The 22,903-nt window shown below is 34.9% G+C and overlaps 1 protein-coding gene across 8 annotated transcripts in view; it reads right to left on the reverse strand.

Annotated features, from left to right (window-relative positions):
* ABCB7 (ATP binding cassette subfamily B member 7) overlaps nt 1–22,903 on the reverse strand; it is a 137,226-nt gene that overhangs the window by 33,890 nt on the left and 80,433 nt on the right. For 6 of the 8 annotated variants that reach the window (XR_010584134.2, XM_065537821.2, XM_065537820.1 and 3 more), the window contains 9 exons: nt 12,378–12,510; nt 11,222–11,490; nt 9,735–9,823; nt 9,556–9,643; nt 7,373–7,547; nt 6,227–6,384; nt 5,152–5,315; nt 4,862–4,991; nt 913–1,084 (listed from right to left, as the gene is read on the reverse strand). Coding sequence is in view for 7 of the 8 variants with exons in the window: in XM_065537821.2 (XP_065393893.1) it covers nt 913–1,084; nt 4,862–4,991; nt 5,152–5,315; nt 6,227–6,384; nt 7,373–7,547; nt 9,556–9,643; nt 9,735–9,823; nt 11,222–11,490; nt 12,378–12,510 (1,378 nt within the window). In the remaining variant the exon portion in view is untranslated. The remainder of the gene's footprint in view (nt 1–912; nt 1,085–4,861; nt 4,992–5,151; nt 5,316–6,226; nt 6,385–7,372; nt 7,548–9,555; nt 9,644–9,734; nt 9,824–11,221; nt 11,491–12,377; nt 12,511–22,903) is intronic. The other 2 variants (XM_074029905.1, XM_065537822.1) reach the window with 1 other exon arrangement.

Here is a 22,903-nt window from a genome sequence, read left to right on the forward strand (position 1 = left end):
CTAAACCTAGCCCAAAACTTTCTAACAGACTGCCAATTCCTGGGAAACAGACCTGTTTATGCTTCATTTTTTAAACTTTCAAATCATTTAGCATAGTAGCTTGCACATAGTATGTATCTAATAAATGAAGCCAGTTTGTAATGAAGAGGAATGGGGATTCGTTAAAATTCACATAGAGTATTTCTCATTCTATTTTTGCCTTACCTCTATCTATAATGGATACATTTCCTCCCCAAACTAAACTAGACATTGCTATACTTTTGAAATTCAAATAATTTGGGGGTAAAGAAACATTTTTCTGTGTCCTCCAAAAAAAATCAGTCATTTTAGGGTAATTCATTCTTAAACCTAGCAATCTCATAATTAAACATTTAACAAGAAATGTATAAGCCTCAAAATATCCTTGGCCACAGAACAAAGGACATGAAAATGAAGTTGGCTGTAAGGAAAATATAGCAGGTAACAAGATCAAATATAAAGAGGTCTAAAGTACTGAAAACATCTAATGATCTAGGAAGTTATGATGAGAGATATACACTATTCATTATCAAATTACTTCTCCCTACCCTCACTACTTTCCCAGGTAAAGAATGATACTGTTTTTGCTTTATCACGAAGACTATAGATAACAAGTTAGTAATGATCTGAGCATATTTTGATAACTTAATATCAAACACCTACAGTGTTTGTAGCTGCAAGTGAAAAAAAAAAAAAGACTTGCATGACTTGAGAATAGTTACTAGTATGTTGAATTGGTTACAGTGAGGGCTAGAAGATTAGTAACCCAATCAAATGTGACTCAATGAACACTACATTTTGAAGTCTCTCATCACATTTTCTAAAACATGGCTCTGACAATTAGAGTTTGAAAGAAGTATACAAGAAGGGGGCAGGTCTAAAATCTCTGATCACCTGAAAGCTTGAGTCCTCGTTCCCCTACTTGGGTGTTGTATCCATGTGGCATTCGAAGAATTGCATCATGAAGTCCAGCTAATTTTGCCACCGCATACACTTCCTCAGGTGAAGCACTGATGTTTCCATATAAGAGGTTGTAATAAATAGTATTATGGAAGAGGACAGCATCCTGAAGCAGATATACTGAATGAATATATATCTATATCTATATCTATATCTCTCTCTATATATATGTTCATTATTAAAAACTCAAACAGTAAAGAGACAAAGGCATAAAGGGTAAAACATGACAGTCCCTTTCATCATCCCTCATCTGCGAAATCCCATTCCCTTCCCAGGGGTAGTCATCATAAACAATTTAGTGTGTATCATTCCAGACTTGTTCCTGCGAATTTATATATATAAACATATGTTTTTTTTCCCCCCAACGCAAGTGTGGTCATTCTACACATATTATTTTGCAATTGCTTTTCTCACTTAACGTATCCTGGAGATTGTCCATGTCAATAACAGAAAACTAACTCATTCTTTTTAACAGTTGTATATTCCATACTATGGAAACATCATAATTTATGTATATATTCTCCTACTGATGGATATTAATGTGATTTCCAAATTGTTGCTACTACAATGTTGGAATAAAACTATGTATATGACTTTGTACACCTGTGTGTTTCTGTAAGAAGAATCCCTAGAAGTAGACTGATGAGTTAAAAGTTAAGCATACATTTATCCTTTGATATTATTGCCCAAATGTCTTCCAAATATGGCCCTACCAGCAACCAATAATGTATAAGTACACACTACCAATGGCATATGAGGGTGCCAGTTCCGCATATATTCAGAAACACTGGATATTAATAATTTTTAGTTGTTGCTACTCTTAGGGGAAAAATGTGCTTTTTGTTCAAATTAGCATTTCCCTAATTACTAATGAGGTTTGAATATGTTTTCCTATTTTCTAAGAAGCGTTGACATTGGTATTAAAACAGAAAACAAAGAATTTATGCACTATATATATTTTTGGAGAAAGTTTACTTCAAGCATTCATTTGATATTTCAACTTATTCTCACATGGCACACTAAAGTTAATTTTCTTCAAGTGAGCATCCATCCCCTATTTTTCTTTCAATCTCTAAATGGTTGGAAGGCTATGGTTAGGTGAAATAAAATGACTCCATTAGTTCATATTAACCAGGATACCCATCTTCCTGAACATCATAATCAGATCAAGAATTTCATATATTGCTTTAAACAGTATTTAAATCATTTATATACCTATTATTAATAAAATTTCTCATATTGAGATTATACTTAAACTCAATAAGCTCATTGTATAAACAGAAACTGCTTATTTTTAAATAATTTATATTTAGGAAAAAGCTAAATATGCTAGGTGGAAATTTTGAAAATATAAAAACTAATATAAAATAAATACTGATTTTTTTGTGTAATTTCTGCTAAATGGGTAGATTTTAGCTGCTCTAGCCACAAAAACATGGGTAACTGTGAGATGATGGACATGTTAATTTGCTTCTCTACAGTAACCTAATTATATGTATCTCATAACATCATGTGAGATATCTTAAATATATACATGTAATAAATTAAAACTTAAATAATCCATATTCCCATCATGTAGCAAGATCTACTATTACATTTTGATATTCTCTCCTATCTTTTTTCTCTACTGAAATGTATTCATCTAGTATTATAAAACCAGGATACTATATTTTGCTTCCTATCCTCCTTTCTAATACTTTGTATTTGCATATTTTTCATGACAATATTCTTTAAAAACACAATATTTATGAATGGCTGCATGACTCTGATCCTATGATAATAATGTAACCATCTACTTACTGTTGGACATTTACATTGTTTCCAACTGATGCTACTATAAATAATGCTGTAATGAACATCTTTGCATATAAAGACTTGTTCACATCTCTGTTTATTTCCTTACTAAAATTTCCTACAGGCAGAATTATTGGAATAAAGGGTATGAATATTTTTCAGGCACTTGATACACATTGCCAATTTGCTTGTCAGGAAAGCTGTATACTTCCACCAGCATAACAAGAGATTGTCCATTTTACACAGTCTTGCCCAAACTGAATATTAGGAATTTCAAAATCCTTGCCAATCTGATAGGTGAAAAAATGACACATATCCTGTTGTTGACTTAATTTATATTGCTAAGGCCTCCAATGAGGATGAGAGTCTTTTGTTTATTGATCATGTATATTTTCCCTTTGTGAATGTGCTACTTCTCAAAAGGATGAGGATAATTGTTACAAAGCCCAAGAGAATGGCAGGAATCTATTTACATGGATGAGGACACTGAATCCTAAGTAGTCACAGCTCAGAATCCAATTCACTTGACACACAGTTTAGATTAGTGTTTCTTTTTCTTTCTTTTTTTCTTTTTTATTTTTGAGACTGAGCCTCGCTCTGTTGCCCAGGCTGGAGTGCAATGGCATAATCTCGGTTCACTACAACCTCTGCCTCCTGGATTCAAGCAATTCTCCTGCCTCAGCTTCCCAAGTAGCTGGTATTACAGGCGCCTGCCATCATGCTCAGCTAGTTTTTGTATTTTTACTAGAGATGCGGTTTCATCATGCTGGCCAGGCTGGTCTTGAACTCCCGACCTCAGGCGATCTGCCTGCCTCGGCCTCCCAAAGTGCTGGGATTACAGGCGTGAGCCACTGTGCCCGGGCTAGATTAGCGTTACTTAACATACAATCTATGAAACATCTCTAACAGAATAACCTAGGAGGCGTTTTCAAAAAGGCAGGTTTCTGGGCCCCACATAGTCCTCCAAAATCGTAACTGGGGTATGTGAGAAAGAACTGGAATTATTAAATTAGATTATCTAATCCAATTTAAATGATATGATTTTTTAAAATTTATAAATGGTATTGTATATATTTAAGGTATAGAACATGATGTTATGAGATACATATAGTAAAATGATTACTATAATGAACAAATTAACATCTCCATCATCTCACATAGTTACCCAATAATTTCTCTAAATGACTCATGCTAACATGTGGGATTTTCAGTGAAAAAGAGGACAGAGAAGAGTCCATGTGTGGGATCATTTGGGGGACATTTTGCAAGCCACATATCCCTGTCCAATAACTCTCTTACAGTTCTTCCTCTACCCATATTTTGATCTACTCTCCCAGGGATTTGATTCTGGCTCCAGAAATCAACTTTATAATACATACTGGCTACAACTAATTCCCACGTCTCTCTATAAGCTTTCATCATAGAAAAGCTCACATCCTATAAAGGTTATCTACTTCTTAACTTCTCAGACCTTACTTTGAATTTATTTTCCCTCCAAAGTAACACAAGAAATGTTTATTAAATGTTTAACATGGGTTAGGCACTGTGCTTGGTACTGAAGGCAAAGTGGTTAACAAGGCATACAAAATTGAGGTTGGCAGTCAAGCTACTTTGTAATTATTATAAATCCACTATGTTGAAAACTGTTCCAAATTACAATAGTAGTTTTCATTTTCTGAACAATTATGTGATAGATTTGGTATTTTACATTTATTATCTCTAATCCATAATAATAATTATAATAATTCTATCCTAAAAGATAAATGGCGTCCTTATTTTACAGATGAGAAAACGGAGGCCCCAGGCCACAGAACTAATGACGGTTAGAGATGGGGTTAGCATCCAGGTCTGTGCTCTTTCTATTCTATTATGCTATCATTCCAGGGCTTCCTATCATGCAGATTTTCCCTTCAAGTTTTTTTCCTTTCCTTTTTTAAAAAATCCCTTTTGGTACCAGAACTTCACTGGTAGGGTCTAATATTGACTAGTTCAGTAGCATATGTTGATCCCTTGATTCAAATTGTTCTAGTTACAGATTGATCAACCCAATAAATCTTCCAAAAATTTGGTTTTTTCTGTTTTTAAATACCTGAGGTACCACTCCCACTGCCCTCCGAAGGCTTTCCAGGCTCACATCTTGTATATTTTGACCAGCAAGATAAATGCTACCCTTTTGAGGCTCATAGAAGCGAAACAACAGCCTCACTATTGTGCTTTTCCTGAAATTGGAGATGAAGAAAGGTTATTTAGCTCCTATTAATGTTAGGAAAACCCAGTTTTAAACCACAGTAATCATTTTCATTATAATAAAGAAAAAAATATTACATTGGGAATCATCAGTCTATAATACAGAATTTTACAAATAACTAAATTACCCACCCTGACCCACTACCTCCTACAATGGCCACTTTCTTTCCTGCAGGGACTTCAAAGGATATTCCACTAAGGACTTTCTGGCTCTCAATGTATTCAAAATGCACATTATCAAAGGCCACGGTAGCTGTCTGTGGTGTGATCTGAAGGGGAGATGCCATCACTTTGTCCTAGCAGGGAAGAGAAAAAAAAGCCACTTTACACACTGCCTAGAGTACAGCTATGAAGACACTTTTCTAATTCACAGAAAGAAAAAGGAAATTATGGAAAAGAAGGAGGTTTATAAGTGGACTTAGACCACTTCCAAGCATGCAATTAAAGATTTGTTTTCTCATGCTTCATGGCCAAGGTAAAACAAACCCTGAATGTTTTGGTTTCTGAGCAACTTTTTTTGAGCGGGGGGAGTGGGGAGGGAGAAGGGATGATGGGCAGGGGAGGAAAGGGGTTGAGGATGCGAGGAGAGGCAATCATACATTCTGTGTCATTATTAGATAACTAAATTCAGTGTAAGTACAAATAATTCAACTTAACAAAATTTACTTTCTAGTATAAGTCTTCATTAACATTGTAAGATTTTTATTATTTATTTATTTAATTTATTTATGCTGAGATGGAGTTCGCTCTTGTTACCCATGCTGGAGTGCAATGGCACGATCTCGGCTCACCGCAACCTCCACCTCCCGGGTTCAAGCGATTCTCCTGGCTCAGCCTCCCGAGTAGCTGGGATTACAGGCATGTGCCACCACAACCAGCTAATTTTGTATTTTTGGTAGAGACGGGGTTTCTTCATGTTGGTCAGGCTGGTCTAGAACTCTTGACCTGGGGTGATCCGCCCGCCTCGGCCTCCCAAAATGCTGGGATTACAGGCGTGAGCCACCATGCATGGCTAGGTTTTTAAACACAGAAGTGAAAGCTCTAACAACCTCTTAATACAGGTGATAGCACCCCACTCCCCTGCCAATTCCTGCAAGTAAAAGAAATTGGGCTTGCTAACGTGGTGATGTAGGAATATTCCTAGAATAATCCTACTAATGGGATGATGTTCACATACTTTTGAAAAGGTGCTATATGGATTACTTACTTTAATTCGGGTGTCTACCTTGAGTAGAGTAAACAAGGTGTTCATATCTATGAGTGCTTGTCTAGTCTCTCTATATACAGTTCCCAGAAAGTTCAGGGGTAATGAAAGTTGAAAAAGCAGTCCATTCACCATCACTAGATCTCCAACAGTAAGGGTGCCTTAATATGCAATTGGCAGAAGAAAAAAAAGGGTATTTTAGATAAATGTTACATACTTTCCCAATTTAAGATAGAGAGGTTTATAGTCTATTATCACGGAACAAAATATTCTTAATCAGCAACAACTCTTATGTCAACTCAATTTCAAAGCATTAATCCATGATTTAGGTAATACAGGGAACTTAGTATATGTTAAGAGGAATGGGAAAGGCCCACCTATACACTATATATAATACACAAAAAAGAATGGTTTAAGTGAGGATAGAAATGGAAGGCTAAAAAGTTTCTCTTTTTTCCCTAAGACACTAGTAACGGTTTCTTTGTAGTGTAACATAGAAATTTAAAAATTAGTATACATTATAAATTGGAGAAAATAGACATCACGATTAAGGATGATAAACCATTCTGATGTACATCAAGTTAAAGGAAACAAAATGAAACAACAACAACAACAAAATGTTGTTGTGACCTAAATATGTGGAAAACATATTTAGGTCACAGTGAATGAATGAATACTAACTGAGTGGGGGTGGGGGGAGTTTACAGAAAGGAGGAGCAGACATTTACTTTTGAAGTGTTTTGCAAGTAAAAAAAGGAGTAGAAAGATTAAAAGGTTCCTGGTAATTCTTAAAAAAAGAGTGTTTGCAGTTTAGTCCTTTGAACTAAACACTAAATTAATTACATTGCTCTACAAGTCTACAAGAAAAATTAGAAAAACTAGATGCTAAAAAAAAAGTTGTTCTTAAAAGATCAGGTAGTTACAAACAGTAATCCCAATCAATGAGTGAGCCAGCACTAAACAAAAGGAAGTTAAAAAACCATTATCAAACAATCAAGCAAATACATTCTGATACAAAGAGAAAAGTACTCCAAGGATGTTAAAGCACTTTAACATCCTTTATAATTAAGAGATACGCATACACATTCCTTTCATTAATCTTTATAAAAGTTGAACAGCCTGTAAATGTGATAGCCACAGACCCATTACCTGCCACAATTCCCTGACTGGCGAGCACCATTATAGCTGTTAAACCGACACTGAAAATAGCACTTTGACCAAAGTTCAGCATAGCCAGAGTAGAGGTACTTTTCAATGAAGCAGTCTCATACGTCTTCAAAAATCCATCATATCTCTGTGCTTCATATCTTTCATTATTAAAATACTACAAAATATATAAAAATAACTATGGGCAAGTATAATTAAAATTTATTCTCTTAAGTGATCAGTATACTTTTCATCAGACTTCAAGTATGAATACAATTTTGTACTGTAGATTCCATTTTAAAAATTGACTTTCAATATATTGTACTATGATATCCCTGCAGCTTTCCATAATGAATTGTATTTGAAAAGTCCACAAAATTCACCCAATGAACATTTACTGAATGCTTAGCTAATTCCAACCCAGATCTAAAACAAAATCTTCAATGACACTTCCTTCACAAAGCCTTCCCCTGAGACTCTGAATTGACAATTCCCACTGCCCTCACAACATTATGCCTTCTTATCTAGTCACCTGCATACTTAAGTTCTTTCAGTACAGTATAAAATTCTGGGATAGCAGGGATTAGAAAGTAATCTTTTTTTTTACCACCCTCCCCTGTGAAACCACTTAGAACACATAAGAGGCATTCAGTAACTATTTGTTAAATGGAAAAATGAACAAATAAATGAAAGAATTAATGGGAAGCACTATACTAGGCACTCTGAGGGATAGAAGAGAGTCAAGAATTTACATGTCAATTTGATTAGCTTACTGTTCATTCTGAATCAAGATGCTAACGGTATATAGTCATGCATCACTTAACAACGGAGATATGTTCTGAGAAATGCATACTTTAGGTAATTTTGACTGTGCAATCATCATAGAGTGTACTTACATAAACCTAGATGGTATAGACTACCACTCACCTAGACTATATGGTATAGCCTATTGCTCCTAGGCTACAAACCTGTACAGCACATTACTGTATTGAATATTGTAGAAAACTGTAACACAATGGTATTTGTATATCTAAACAAAGAAACGGTACAGTAAAAGTATGGTAAAGAAGATTTGCAATGGTATATCTGTATAGAGCACTTAGCATGAATGGATCTTGCAGGACTGAAAATTGCTCTAGGTGAGTCAGTGAGGACGTGGTGAGTGAATATGAATGCCGAGGGCATTACCGTACACTACTGTAGACTTTATAAACACTGTACACTCAGGCTACACTAAATTTATTTAATATTTTATTTCTTCAATAATAAAATTAGCTTACTGTAACTTTACAAATTTTTAAAAACTTTTTTACTCTTTTTAATAACTTAGCTTAAAACACAAACACATTGTACAGCTGTACAAAAGTATTTTCTTTCTTCATATCCTTATTCTATAGGCTATTTTCTATTTAAGGTTTTTTGTTTTTTGTTTTTACTTTTTAAACTTTTTTGTTAAAAACTAAGACATAATCACACACATTAGCCTAGACCTACATAGGGTCAGGGTCAAATATCACTGTCTTCTACCTCCACATCTCCTTTTACTGGAAGGTCTTCAGGGGCAATAACATGCATGGAGCTGTTATCTCCCATGACAACAATGCCTTCTTCTGGAATACTTCCTGAAGGACTTACCAGAGGCTATTTTACAGTTAACTTTGTTTTTAGAAGTAGAAGGCGTACACTCTAAAATAATGATTAAAAGTAGAAAATACATATACTAGTTAACATACTAGTTTATCATTATCAAATATTAAATGATGGGTAGCGCAGTAGGTTTGTTTCCACCAGCATTACCAGAAACACACGAGTAATAGAGTAATGAATTGTGCTACAACATTACAATGGCTACAATGTCACTTGCTGACAGGAACCTTTTAGTTCCATTATTATCTTATGGGACCAACATCATAGATGCCAAAACATCATTATACAGTGCATGACTGTATTTATGATCACTTATAAATTAATTCAGAAGGTAAAAATCTGATAGTACCAAACAAAAACTGAGAAGGAAAGAGGACAGTTTCTAAACAAAAGACAAACAATAAAATAGTATTATTCCATCACACCTAGAGATCATATCCTAACCCAAAGCTTTAACTTACAGTACCTATTAAATTAAATGGTAGATCAAATCTTAGAGCAGTGTGAGAGGCAGAGGAAAGTATAATTAAACATATTACCTTCACAGTTTCATAATTCAGCAGTGAGTCTATAGCAGCATTACCTGCATCATTATCTGCTTTGTTCATTTCTATTCTAAATCTAGTTCTGTAAGACAAAGATTTGCATAGGCATGAAATACCTGTTATAAAAGCATAACAATTTATAAATTTTATGTGGCTTCTAGGGAATAAATTACCTCCACCGTGTGACTGCAACTGTGAATGCTGTGTATGTACCAAGTGTTCCGAGGGTTACCAAAGCAAACTGAGCACCGCATTTGTAATACTAGAAAAGGAAGTCCAAAGAAGAAATGTGAAATAGTTATTGTTCTTGCCAAACAGTTTGTAATACACAACAGCAAATCTCAGTCAAAAGATTTTAACAAAAATATGGTGGCGGGAAGTTATGTATGTGAACGATGGGTGAAAAATCAAATACTTTAGAAAATCTACTTTAGGCAACAAGGGTAGAAAGTCAAACTGCACTTGCTACATCAACAGTACCATCAAATACTAATAGGAAGATAGTACAATAAGCCTAAAGAGGAATAAAAAATACATACATATATTTTTAACTATAAAAGGTGAAATTGCTAATCATTAGAGAAATGCAAATCAAAACCACAATGAGATATCATCTCAGATGAGTCAGAATGGCTATTATTAAAAAGTCAAAAAATAACAGATGTTTGTTGTCAAGGTTATGGAGAAAAGGGAACACTTATAAGCTGCTAGTAGGAATGGAAATTAGTTCAGCCATTATGGGAAGCAGTTTGGACATTTCTCAAAGAACTTAAAACAGAATTACTATTTGATCAGCAATCCCATTACTGGGTACATATATTCAAAAGAACATAAATTATTCTGCCATAAAGACATATAAATGCATATGTTCACTGCAGCACTATTCACAACAGCAAAAACATGGATGGCAATCAATGGTGGACTAAATAAAGAAAATGTGGCCCATGTACACCATGGAATACTATGTAGCCATAAAAAACAAAATCATGTCCTTTGCAGCAACATGGATGCATCTGGAGACCATTATCCTAATCAAATTAACTCAGGAACAGAAAACCAAATACCACGTTCTCCCTTATAAGTGGGGTACACATGGACACAACGAGGGGAATAGACACTGGGGCCTATTGAGGGTGGAGGGTGGCAGATGGGTGAGGGTCAAAAAACTACCTTTTAGGTACTATGCTCACTACCTGGTGATGAAATCATTTGTACACCAAACCCCAGTGACACATAATTTACCCATGTAACAAACTTGCACAGGTACCCCCTGAACCTAAAAGTTGAAACAGAGAAAAAAAAAAATAAAAGGTGAAATTGCCTAAAATGTTATGAATGGTGATGAGAAACCTAGATATTCTGAGCATATCAGTCCAATGCCATACATAAAAATCCCTGCTTAAAAAAAAACCTTGTAAGTACTAGTTGATGACTAATCTATGTGTAGAACTGAATAGTTATTTACAATAACAACATGATAAAGAATTTGAGCAGTCCATTGAAGCTTGTGGTAAAATAATTAAACTGCATAATGTTTCTGGCATCACAGAATTTTGCTTTCAAACCCATAGGCATGCAACAGTACAATAGCTTCAAATATTCAATTGCTACTAATATGAATTTAAGATAAAAGCTTGTTATGAAAAAATGTTTAACTTACCAAAACACCACTGACAAGCATCACTTCAAACATGATGGGAAGAAGATTAAATACCAAAGCACTCAGGACAAAACTGATACCCCTTGTTCCTCTGTCAATAGCCTTAGATAAAGCTCCCGTCTGTCTGCTCAGGTGAAAACCCAGATCCAGGTTGTGAAGATGAAGAAAGACATTTTTGGCTATTCTTCGGATTGAATTTTGGGCTACCTTGCCAAATACTGCATTTCGAACTTCGTTAAAAAAAGCAGCTCCGGCTCTTGATACACCATCTAACAATACATTCAAAAGAAAAAATAGGATGTAACAATATTAGAATCAAAGGAGTATAGAAATGACAAGCGTGCAGAAAATGTTTGTACAATGAATAATTCAGTGAATGAATATATCACAGAGTATTTACAATAAAAGAAACCTAGAAATAATCTAGCCTAATGAGTATTAACTTTTCTACTACTATGAATCCCTTCAGTGTTATTTCCTCTAGGTTTCAAATGTTAAAATATTTTTTTCCAAATAAAATACTTAAATAATAGCCCACATGGCATTACTGTGGATAAATGTGCGTATCTGTTGAGGATTTTTATCTAATTTAATCTTCCTAAATAACAAGTGATAAAATTGAGATCCTGAAAAATCAAGTGCCTTGACTAAAGGCATACCCTTACTAATGTCTCCCAAATCTCATAGTGTCCTTTCTAATGCATGGGACACACAGCATTTATATTCTGTTCTTTTCAAATTGTAGATTTGTGTTATTACTAATGAATACATTTTAATAAAGCATTTATGTACATATATATTGTTATTTAGCTATTTCCTATTTAATAGCTAACAATGCCAGCAAGAAAATAATTGACCTTTGTGGAAATGGATGTTACAAAAAGCCTAACTCCTAGAAGTGGTTGTTATGAATTTAATGTCTTATTTCATACTATTGTTTTCTAGAACTTGTAAAAATCCTAATGTTATCATGGAATTTTTTGAAAGTGTATCATACAGAACAGTTTTTAAAAACACATACAAAACATCTCACATAAAACAACAAACATCCAAAATGCTAAGCTGTGTTTGTACTGAAAAGGTCATCTGCTCAAATATGATGAAACCTCCTTGAAGAAAGTCAACACCTTTAGACAGATTAAAGAATCACACATACAGCCAATCAGAACTGCTGTTGCCATGGTTGCAACTGTATTTGGTGCATCACTCAGGTTCAGCATGTTTCCCGACATCTGGTTGAGGCTGTCTACAGCATATTTGAACATGAAGGGAACCACAATATTCATGGCCTAAAAACATAAAAACATCAATCACCCATTATATATCAAATACTTATTTATAAAAGTACAAATATTTACCTTAAATTAGTACTTAAGATAATGTTTACATATTTACCACTTACTGGTATTAGAGTGATTTTCCCCATTCATAAAGACAGTATCTTTGACATTGGGAGAGCTGTCATTTCAGGCTTCATACTTCACACTGCCATGTTAATATTCATTTATAAGCTATGTGAATTAGTCAAATGCTTCTGCTTCCATGAAATCATCCCAGGTCTGCCACTGAAAAATGCTGTCTCCATTATCTAAAATCCTACAAAGCTCATGACACTATGGCAAACTGTCTTACACTGTAGTTATTTGTGTATGTATTTCCCTTTCCTACTGGATCGCTGAGGGTCTGTGCCATTTTACTTTTTGTCCCACCCATGCTGAATATAATGCTCTTATACCACAGGCATTCAATAAATATTTTAAAAATAATTTGGTCACCAAAATAATGGTAAACTAAATTACACAGCAAACCGGATCACAAAAGCAGATGAATTACAAGTATATGTGGCTGATTCACCTTTGGAAAAAAACACTGATAAATCCATTTGTCCTACAGAAAGTTTCTTTGCTCCAATACCATATAAAACAAAGCCCAATTATTATCAAAACTAAGCTTTCAATAATGCACCTATTTCTCCATGAGAATACATCAAAATAAAACTTAAAAAGAAAATTAGGAGTATGATGTTTTCATATATTCAAGGCAAATGTTTCATCATTCACATCCTATATTTTCTGCAGTTATAGTATCCAAAACATCAACCATCATTTAGGAACAGAAAGTTTGTCAGATTCCCAAAGTTTCTTTGAAGAGATACACATTAATAACATGTGAAAACAATTCTATAAGCCTTAATAAAAACACTGAAATCCCAGATCTTGTTAATGCTCCATTATTATGCCATCTATCTTTCAAAGCTTAGGTATAACTGATAGAAGCTATGTAAGTCTTACCAAGATTCCAAGGTAAGGTATACAAGAGTCTTACCAACCAAGCAGGCATTCTAGTATTCAACAATATCATTAAAATACACAGCACATGTTGGGATGCTTTTAAGAATGTAACATTATGAAATAAACTACTTAAACATTAAGCTTTCTGACTTCCAAAATCTAATAGAAAATAGGGCAGGTCTCAAATAGTGTAAATTTCTCAATTCTGATTCCCTTGTAGCCATATAACCTCAGGTTTCTTGCTGCTGCTTTTTTTTTTTTTTTTGAGATCTCGCTCTGTTGTCCAGGCTGGAGTGCAGTGGTGAAATCTCGGCTCACTGTGACCTCCACCTCCTGGGTTCAAGCGATTCTCCTGCCTCAGCCTCCTGAGTAGCTGAGATTATAGGCATGCACCACCATGCCCAGCTAATTTTTGTATTTTTAGTAGAGACGGGGTTTCACCATGTTGGTCAGGCTGGTCTCAAACTCCTGACCTTGTGATCCGCTTGCCTCGGCCTCCCGGCCTCCCGAAGTGCTGAGATTACAGGTCTTGCTTCTTCTTGAAATGGTCTCCTCTCCCCTATCTACCTCATCACCCTTCAAAGCCCAATTTTTATACCATTTCTATCATAATGCCTTCTCTGAAATATGCAGCCAATTTGGCACTCTCCATTTTCTATCTTTTTGTTATAGTTTATACCACAATATTTATCACTTTTATGATATATTTCTGATTCATTTTGTATGTATATATGCATGGATATATTTCCATCTTTTTTTGTATAAATTTAAGAGGTACAACTGCAGTTCTGTTACATGGATATATTGCGTACTGGTGAGGTCTGGGCTTTTAGTGTATCTATCACCCAAATAATGTACAAACCTTTTGTGACAAAACTAACATTTACTGAACAACAGCTAGATGAATCATATATGGTGAAGGTAGGTACCTTTCACAAATGTGAGGGATGAAAGGAATAACAATTTTACAAAATAGATTTTATCTCTATAGTTGAGGAAACTCAGGTTCCATGAGGTTTAATGACTTGTCTGGTAAGCAGCAGAGCTAAGATTAAAATCCAGGTCTGACACTTGAAGTTAGAATTGTTTCCAGTATACCATAGCAGCTTATAAGGCAGGGACAATATATTTCACTTCTTTTGCACCCTAAAATGGATGCTCTCAAAGGCACTGTTTAAACCAGCTATAGTTGTGAAGTATATCAAAAGTAATTTAAATAAATTTGAGCAGATTCCAGGTTTTCCATTTAAGGATACATTCCCTCACCTGCAATCCAATACACTTTCCTCAGTAGGAGAAAAAGTGATAGTCACAGCTAGCATGCAATTCTCATAACTCACAGCCCATTATACCTTTTCCAAAGCTGTAGTGAATGATGCCTAAAACTAATGTATCACCGATAAAGTTGTGCAATTTTACTTCCTTGGAAATGTTTTTGGATTTGGTCAAACTAGAGAACATCCTTGTAAGTGTTCAGGACATGTGAGTGTCATCTGCACTGTGTTGTTAGTGGCAGAAAAAGGGCAGTTAGCACATGCAAAAAACATGGCACTACCTCTAATAACAACTGAATACTGTCAGTTTTCCCATACAAGTAATTTTAAAAAGGTAAGAAATATGCCATATATGTTAAAAAGGAAAGAAATACACCAAAGAAATAAGAAGGATATTACATGTAGATGTTTTTATTAATATATAGTGTGAGTTTTATTTGCCTTGTGATATTTTGGAGGTGGGAGTAGCAAACAGTGGTTTTCTCCAGTATGCTGCCTTTAGCAGAACTAGATTTAAACCATTCCAGGCAAATGAGAATCTTTAAAAAAAAAAAAAAAACTTTTTTATTTTGAAATAATTAGACTCATAGAAAGCTGCAAAAGTAGTATGTAGTACAAAGAGACCCAGGTACCCTTCACCCAGCATCTCCTAATGACATTGTATTTTGCTGTAGTTCAATATCAAAACCAGAAGGTTAACATCAGCACACTACTGTTAACTACTGGACTAGAGACCTCATTCAGTTTTTACCATCTTTTAGCCTGTATTCATGTGTATGTGTGTGTAGTATGTATGTGTCTGTTTGTGTGGTTCTATGCAATTTTATCGCACATTCAGATCTGTAACCAGCACCACAATCAAGATACAAAACTATTCCATCACCACAAGAGAAATCCATTATGCCACCACTTTGTATTCACCCCCGTTCTACCTGCCTCACCCCAGTCCCTTTACCCTGGCAACCACTAATTTGCTCTTGATCTCTACAGTTTACTCATCTTGAGAATATTCTAGAAATGGAATCATATAGTATATAACCTTTTAAGATCAGCTTTTGTTTTATTCAGCATAATGTGCTCAAAGTTTATCAAGACTGTTGCACATATCAATAGCTCATCATTTGCTATTACTAAGGATTATCCCATGGATGTACAAGAATTTATTCAACCAGTCACCCCGAAGGATATTTTGGTTGTTTCTAGCTTAAGGCTACTATGAGTAAAGATGTTATCAACATTCTCATACGGGTGGATATAAGTTTCCATTCATCTGGGAAAAGACCCAAGAGTCCAATTGCTAAGTCATATGGCATCTCCATGCTGACCTTACTAAGAAACTGCCACACTCTTTCTAGAGTTGCTGTATCATTCTATTTTACATTTCTGAGACAGAGTCTCACTCTGTTGCCCAGGATGGAGTGCAGTGGCATGATCTCATCTCAGTGCAACCTCCACCTCCCGAGTTCAAGCAATTCTCCTGCCTTTGCCTCCTGAGTAGCTGGGACTACAAGTGCACGCCACCACACCTAGCTAATTTTTGTATTTTCGGTAGAGACGGGGTTTCACCACGTTGGCCCAGGCTGGTCTCAAACTCCTGGGCTCAAGTGATCTGCCTGCCTTGGCCGCCCAAAGTGCTGGGATTATGGGTGTGAGCCACCACAACTGGCCTGCTGTATCATTTTATAATAACCAACAAAGTATGAGTGACTCGGTTCTTCTGCATCCTCACAAACATTTGGTATTATCATTTTTTTTTAAATTTCAAAATTGTTCCAATAGGTGCATATTGTTACCTCATTGATGTTGAACACTTTTTAATGTGCTTATTTGCAATCTATATCTTCTCTTTGGTGAAATATCTGTTCATGCCTTTTGTGCATTTTATAATTGGATTGTTTGTTTTTCTGCTGTTGAGTTTTAAGGGTTCTTTATATATTCTAAGTATAAGGCCTTTGTTGGATATGTGGTTTGCAAATATTTTTGCCCAGTCTACTGCCTTTTATTCTACTCAGGAGTCTAACTTCTCACTCCATTCAGCAGCAATGAGAAATCCCTTCTGCCAGGAGTCAATAGAGGTCCAAGTAGGAACCCAGATTCTCATCTCCACCCACAGTAATGAGGCAGCACCCCTGCTCCAGTGAAGTGGTGTCACAGGAGGCCTGCTAAACAGAAGATATACATAAGATTCAGAGTCTAATAATACTCTACATGTCCAGGTTTCGATTTAAAAAATCATATCAAGAACCAATAAGATATCAATTTGATTAAGACAATACAATCAATAGACACTAACATCAGGATGATACAAACATTACAACTATCTGAAAGATTTCAGAGTAGCCATCATAAAAGTGCTTCAAGGAATATTTATGAACATGCTTGAAATAAGTGAAAAAATAGAAGTCTCAGGAAATAAAGGATATAAAGAACCAAATAAAAAATACAGAACTGAAAAATAGAATAACTAACATATAAAAACTCAATGGATGGGCTCCATGGCAAAATGGAGAAGACAGAGGCAAGTATTAATGAACCTGAAGATAGAACAATAATTAGGAGTACAATGCTTTCATATAGTCAAGGCAAATGTTTAATCATTCACATTCTACATTTTCTGCAATTATAGCATGAAAAACATCAACCGTTACTTAGGAACAGGAAGTTTGTCAGACTGCCAAAGTTTTTCTGAAGAAACTAAATTGATGCACATTAATAATATGTGAAAACAATTCTATCAGGCTTAACAAAAACACTGAAATCCCAGCTCTTCTTAATGTTCCATTATTATGCCATCCATATTTGTTAAGTTTAGCTACAACTGATAGAAGCTATGTAAGTCTTACCAATCAAGATTTCAAGGTAAGGTATACAAGAGTCTTAGCAACCAAGCAGATGTTCTAGTAGTCAACAATATCATTAAAATACACAGCAGATGTTGGGATGCTACCTAAGCTTAACAACGGGGAGAAAATAGACTAAAGAAAAAAAAAAGCCAAAACCGAGTCTCAGGGACCTATGGAGCTGTAACAAAACACTTATCATCCTTTATTGAATCCCAGAAGGATAGCAGAAGAGTGTGGGGCACAAAAAAGTACCAACGAAATAATGGCTGAAAATTTCCCAAATTTGGCAAAAGACATAAACCTATAATTTCAAGAAGCTGAGCAACCCAAATGTGGATAAACCCAAAGAAATTCACACCAAGACACATCATAATTAAACTTATGAAAGCTAAAGACAGAGAAAAATATCTTAAAATCAGCTAGATAAAAACGTTATGTATAAGGGAAAAACAATATTAAGACAGCAGATTTCCACAGAGGCCAGCAGTAAGTGGGACAACATTTTTCAAGTGGTAAAAGAAAAGAACTGTCAACCTAGTATGGTACACTGGGCAAAATTAATCTTTGTGAATGAAGGGAATATCAAGACATTTTCAGATTAAGGAGCACTAAGAGAATTAGTTACCAGAAGGCCTGCTTTAAAAGAATTGCTACAGAAAATTCTTCATAAAACAAGAAATGAAAGCAGAAGGAAACCTGGAATATCAGGAATGAAGGATGAGCAATGGAAATGGCAAATATCTGTGTAAATATAATAACCTATTCTTAAGTTCCTTAAAAATATGTTTGATAGTTAAAAGCAAAATTTACATTTGTCCAGAAAGATTCCACAGAATAAGAAAAAAGATCACTGACTGATGGGGTTTACAGTATTAAAGATATATGAAACAATGGTAAATATAAAGGGGGAAGGTAAGGGAACTTACAGAGTAGTAAGTTTTTACATTTCATTTGAAGTAGTAAAATACTGACTCTAAGCAGACTGTGAAAAGTTACTTATGCATACTATAATTTCTAGAGTAACCACTACAAAATTATATAAAGAGATAAACTAAAACACATAGTAGATAAATTAAAATGGGATAGTAAAATCTGTTCAAATAACATAAAAGGTGACAGTAAAGGTAAAACCAAGCAACAAAATAAATTTATCAGAAAACAAATAATAAAATGGTAGACTGAAATCCAAATATATAAATGATACCAATATTATTATCAATATATTACAATGATCAACAAAAATCAATAATTACTAATATATCAACATATTAGCAATGAACAGTTAGAAACCAAAATTTAAAAAAGAAAATTACTCACATTATCCTCATCAAATAAAAAAAATTCTTAAGTATAAATCTAACTCAAGGTCTCAACCTACAGCACTACTGACAGTTTGGGTTCCATAATTCTTTCTTGCGGGAAGAGCTATTCTGTGCATTGTACGATGTTTCACAGTGTCCTTAACCTCTACCCAATACATGCCAGTAGCATACCCCACCCCCTCTAGTTGTGACCTATAAAAATGTCTCTAGACATTGCGTAATGTCCTCTTGGGGTCAAAATCACCCCTGGGTGGGAACCACTGGGATAATCAAACATGTGTCAGGTCTGTATGCTGAAAGCTATCAATGCTGATGAAATAAATCAAATAAAAGCTAAATAAATGGAGAAACATACTACATTCATCCAATGGAAGACACGACCTAGTAAGGAGGTCAATTCTACCCAAATTGGTCTACATTTTTAATAAAATTTCATTTAAAATATCATCAGGCTTCTTTGATAGAAGAGCTTTAATAGCTATAGAAAAGTTTATTCTAAAATTTATATGCAGAGTCAAAAAAAACTGAAATAGCAAAAAACAAATTTGAAAAGAAGGGAAGAAAGTTGGAAGAATCATCCTACCTGGCTTTAAAACTTACTATAAAACTAAAAAATATATACATATATTTTATATATATATGATATATATATATATCAAATATAAAAATAGTGTGGTACTGGTGAATGCAGAAACACAAACATCAATGAAACAGAATAGATTCCAGAAAAACATCCCATATATAATCATTATGGAGAAAGAATAATGGCTCCCCAAAGATACTCATGTACCAATTTCCAGAACCTATAAAGATGATACCTTACATAGCAAAATGAACTTTGCAGATGTGATTAAGCTGAAGAACATGATTATGTTCTTTATCTTTGATTATTTGGGTGGGCCAAATCTAATTATAGGAGTACTTATAAGAGAGAGGCAGGAGAGTCAAAGTTGAGAGAAGATAAGATGAAGGGAAGCAAAAGGGTCAGAGTCAGAGAGAGACTGAACATGCTGTTGATGCTGAAGATGGAGTAAGAGGCCCTGAGCCAAGGAATGTAGGTGAACTCTAGAAGCAGGAAAAGGCAAGGAAATAGATTTTCCTCAAGAGTTTCTGGAGGGAGCACAACCATGCCAAATATCTTTATTTCGATCCAGTGAAACCTAATTTTGGATTTCTGACCTCCAGAAATGTAACATAACAAATTTGCAGTGTTTTCAGCTACTATGTTTGCGATAATCTGTTATAGCAGTAATAGGATACAAAGCAAACTGAATGGGGAAAGGATAGCCTTGGTGTTGGAACAATTGGAAAAAAATTTAATTTCTACCTAAACCTCATACAGGAATTCAAAATGTAGCACTTTAGTTCAGTACATACTTATTTTTTAAAAAACATGGCACAGATCTAAATGTAAAAGAGAAAAATATATAAAACATTTAGAGGAAAACAAAAGAGAAAATCTTAATGAACTTTAGTTAGGCAAATAGTTATTAGACATGACAACAAAAGCATAATCCATAAAGGAAAAAAATAATAAACTGAAATTCATCAAAATTAAAAACATTTGTTCTACATAAAATACTACTAAGGGGATTAAAAAACAAGCTACAGACTGGGAGAATATATCTGCAAATCATGTATCTGATAAAGGTTTCATATCAGAATATATAAAGAATTCACTAAAGTTGAGAGGAAAAACAAACAGCCCAATTAAAAAATGGACAAAATGCTTAAACAGACACTTCACAAAAGGAAGAACCACAAATGTAAACTAAATACACACAAAGCTGCTTAATATCTCAGGCCTTAAGAGAAATGTAAATTAAAACCACAAGATACCACCATTCACCTGACAATACCTAGTGTTGACAAAGAAGCAAAGCAATAGGAACTCTTTCATACACTGCTGGTGGGAATACAAAGAGAACCACTCTGGAAAACAGCTTGGCAGTTTCTTATTGAGTTGAACATGTGTTTAGTATGACCTAGCATTCCACTCTTAAGTGTTTATTCTAGAGGTATGGAAACTCAGGTTCACACAAAAACCTGTGTCTGAATGTTTAAAGCAGCTCTAGTTATAATCTATAATCACTAAAAAGTGGAAAGAACCCAATGTTGTTGAATGGGTGAATGGACAAACTCTGTTTTATCCATACCATGGAATACTACTTGACAATGAAAAGAAACAAACTGGTATATCCAGTAACATGGATGAATGACCAAGACGTCATGCTGAGTGTGAGAAATCAGCTCAAAAGGTTATATACTACATGATTCCATTTATATGGCATACTCAAAATGAGAAAACTATAGTGATAGAGGACAAATCAATGTTTCCCAGCAGCTAAAGGTCTGGATAGGGTATGACTAAAAAGAGGTAACACAAGGGAGATTTTTGGGGTGATAGCACTTGTCTGTATTCTGACTGTGGTGGTAATTATGTGAATATACACGTGTTAAAAATTATGGAACTGTATACTAAAAAGAGTGCATTTCATTGAATGTACATTAAAATTAAAAGAAATAAAGCCAGCATCACAGCACAGACCTGGCTCGTCTGGGGGCAGGAAATGTCTAAAAATAAGGCTGAATCACAGTGTATTTCAATAAAAATCAACCCAATATGAAGTTTCATACCCTGTTACTTTTTAAAAATTAAAAAACTGGTTATATTTACAAGATTGTAATCTTGTGACAAAAGGTATATTTAATCTGACTGCAATGTGCACACTAAGTACACGAGAAATAAAGGAACTTTTAATTTATTTATTTATTTTTTTTGAGATGGAATCACCTCTGTCACCTAGGCTGGAGTGCAGTGGGGTGATCTCAGCTAAATGCAAGTACCGCCTCCCATGTTCAAGTGATTCTCGTGCCTCAGCCTCCCAAGTAGCTGGGACTACAGGCACGCACCACCATGTCAAGCTAATTTTTGTATTTTTAGTAGAGATGGGGTTTCACCATGTTGGCCAGGCAGGTCTCAAACTCCTGGCCTCAAGTGATCTGCCTGCCTCGGCCTCCCAAAGAGCTAAGATTACAGGCATAAGCCACCATGCCCAGCCTCAGGAACTTATAAAACATTTTTCTTTCTTAGATCAAAAATTTAAATCATATAAATAATCTGCTAGGCTCTTGAATTATCAGAGACTGGTATATCATTACAAAATGGTATTCATTTAATTTTTAGCACAAAACTATACAATTTGGGATAGTAATTGAAGAACAGAGTTAAGTAAAAAGTAAAATTGCCATAAAGGACTACCGAAAGTATGCTGTATCTACATGGTGCCAAAATTACTGGTCAATATAGTCAGTTTGCTGAGGACCTCAAGTTCCAGATTTAATTATCACTTTTCCCATTATGATTATGACTAGTCATCTGAGGAACCCAATTCTTTCAGACTTTTTAATATCTAAACTCCTCAAAAAATTTACCTCTTTCAGAGTGGACTCTGTTAACTAAGGGCTTTATGAGCAGTGCTGCCAAGAAGTCCCCAATATATCTAAACAAGTAAAAAAGCATTTTGTTCCTTTAATTGCTTCTCTATTCACAAAAGAATCAGGAGAGAAAAAAATAAAGACCAAGAGCACTAAAGAGGGATTTGACTAGCAAGGCAAGACAAAGATAAGAGAAAACTGGACAAGGTAAGGTAGTAGATCGGCATGAATTATTTTCCAAGCACTGGTCACGAGGCCCCACCAAACAAACAGGATCTGAGCAAAACAGAATGCAGCAAAGAAACCAGCCAAAACCAGCTAGAACCAAGATGGTGACTAAAACGACCTCTAGTTGCCCTCATTGTTCATTACACACTAATTACAATGCATTATCATGCTAAAAGCAATTCCCACCAGCACCATCACAATTTACAAATGCCATGGCAACTCCTGGAAGTTGCTTTATATGGCTTAAAAGGAGGAGGAATCCTTAGTTCCAGGAACTCCTCATCCC

This window comes from Macaca fascicularis, chromosome X (genome assembly GCF_037993035.2).
Source record: "Macaca fascicularis isolate 582-1 chromosome X, T2T-MFA8v1.1".
Taxonomy (NCBI): Eukaryota; Metazoa; Chordata; class Mammalia; order Primates; family Cercopithecidae; genus Macaca; species Macaca fascicularis.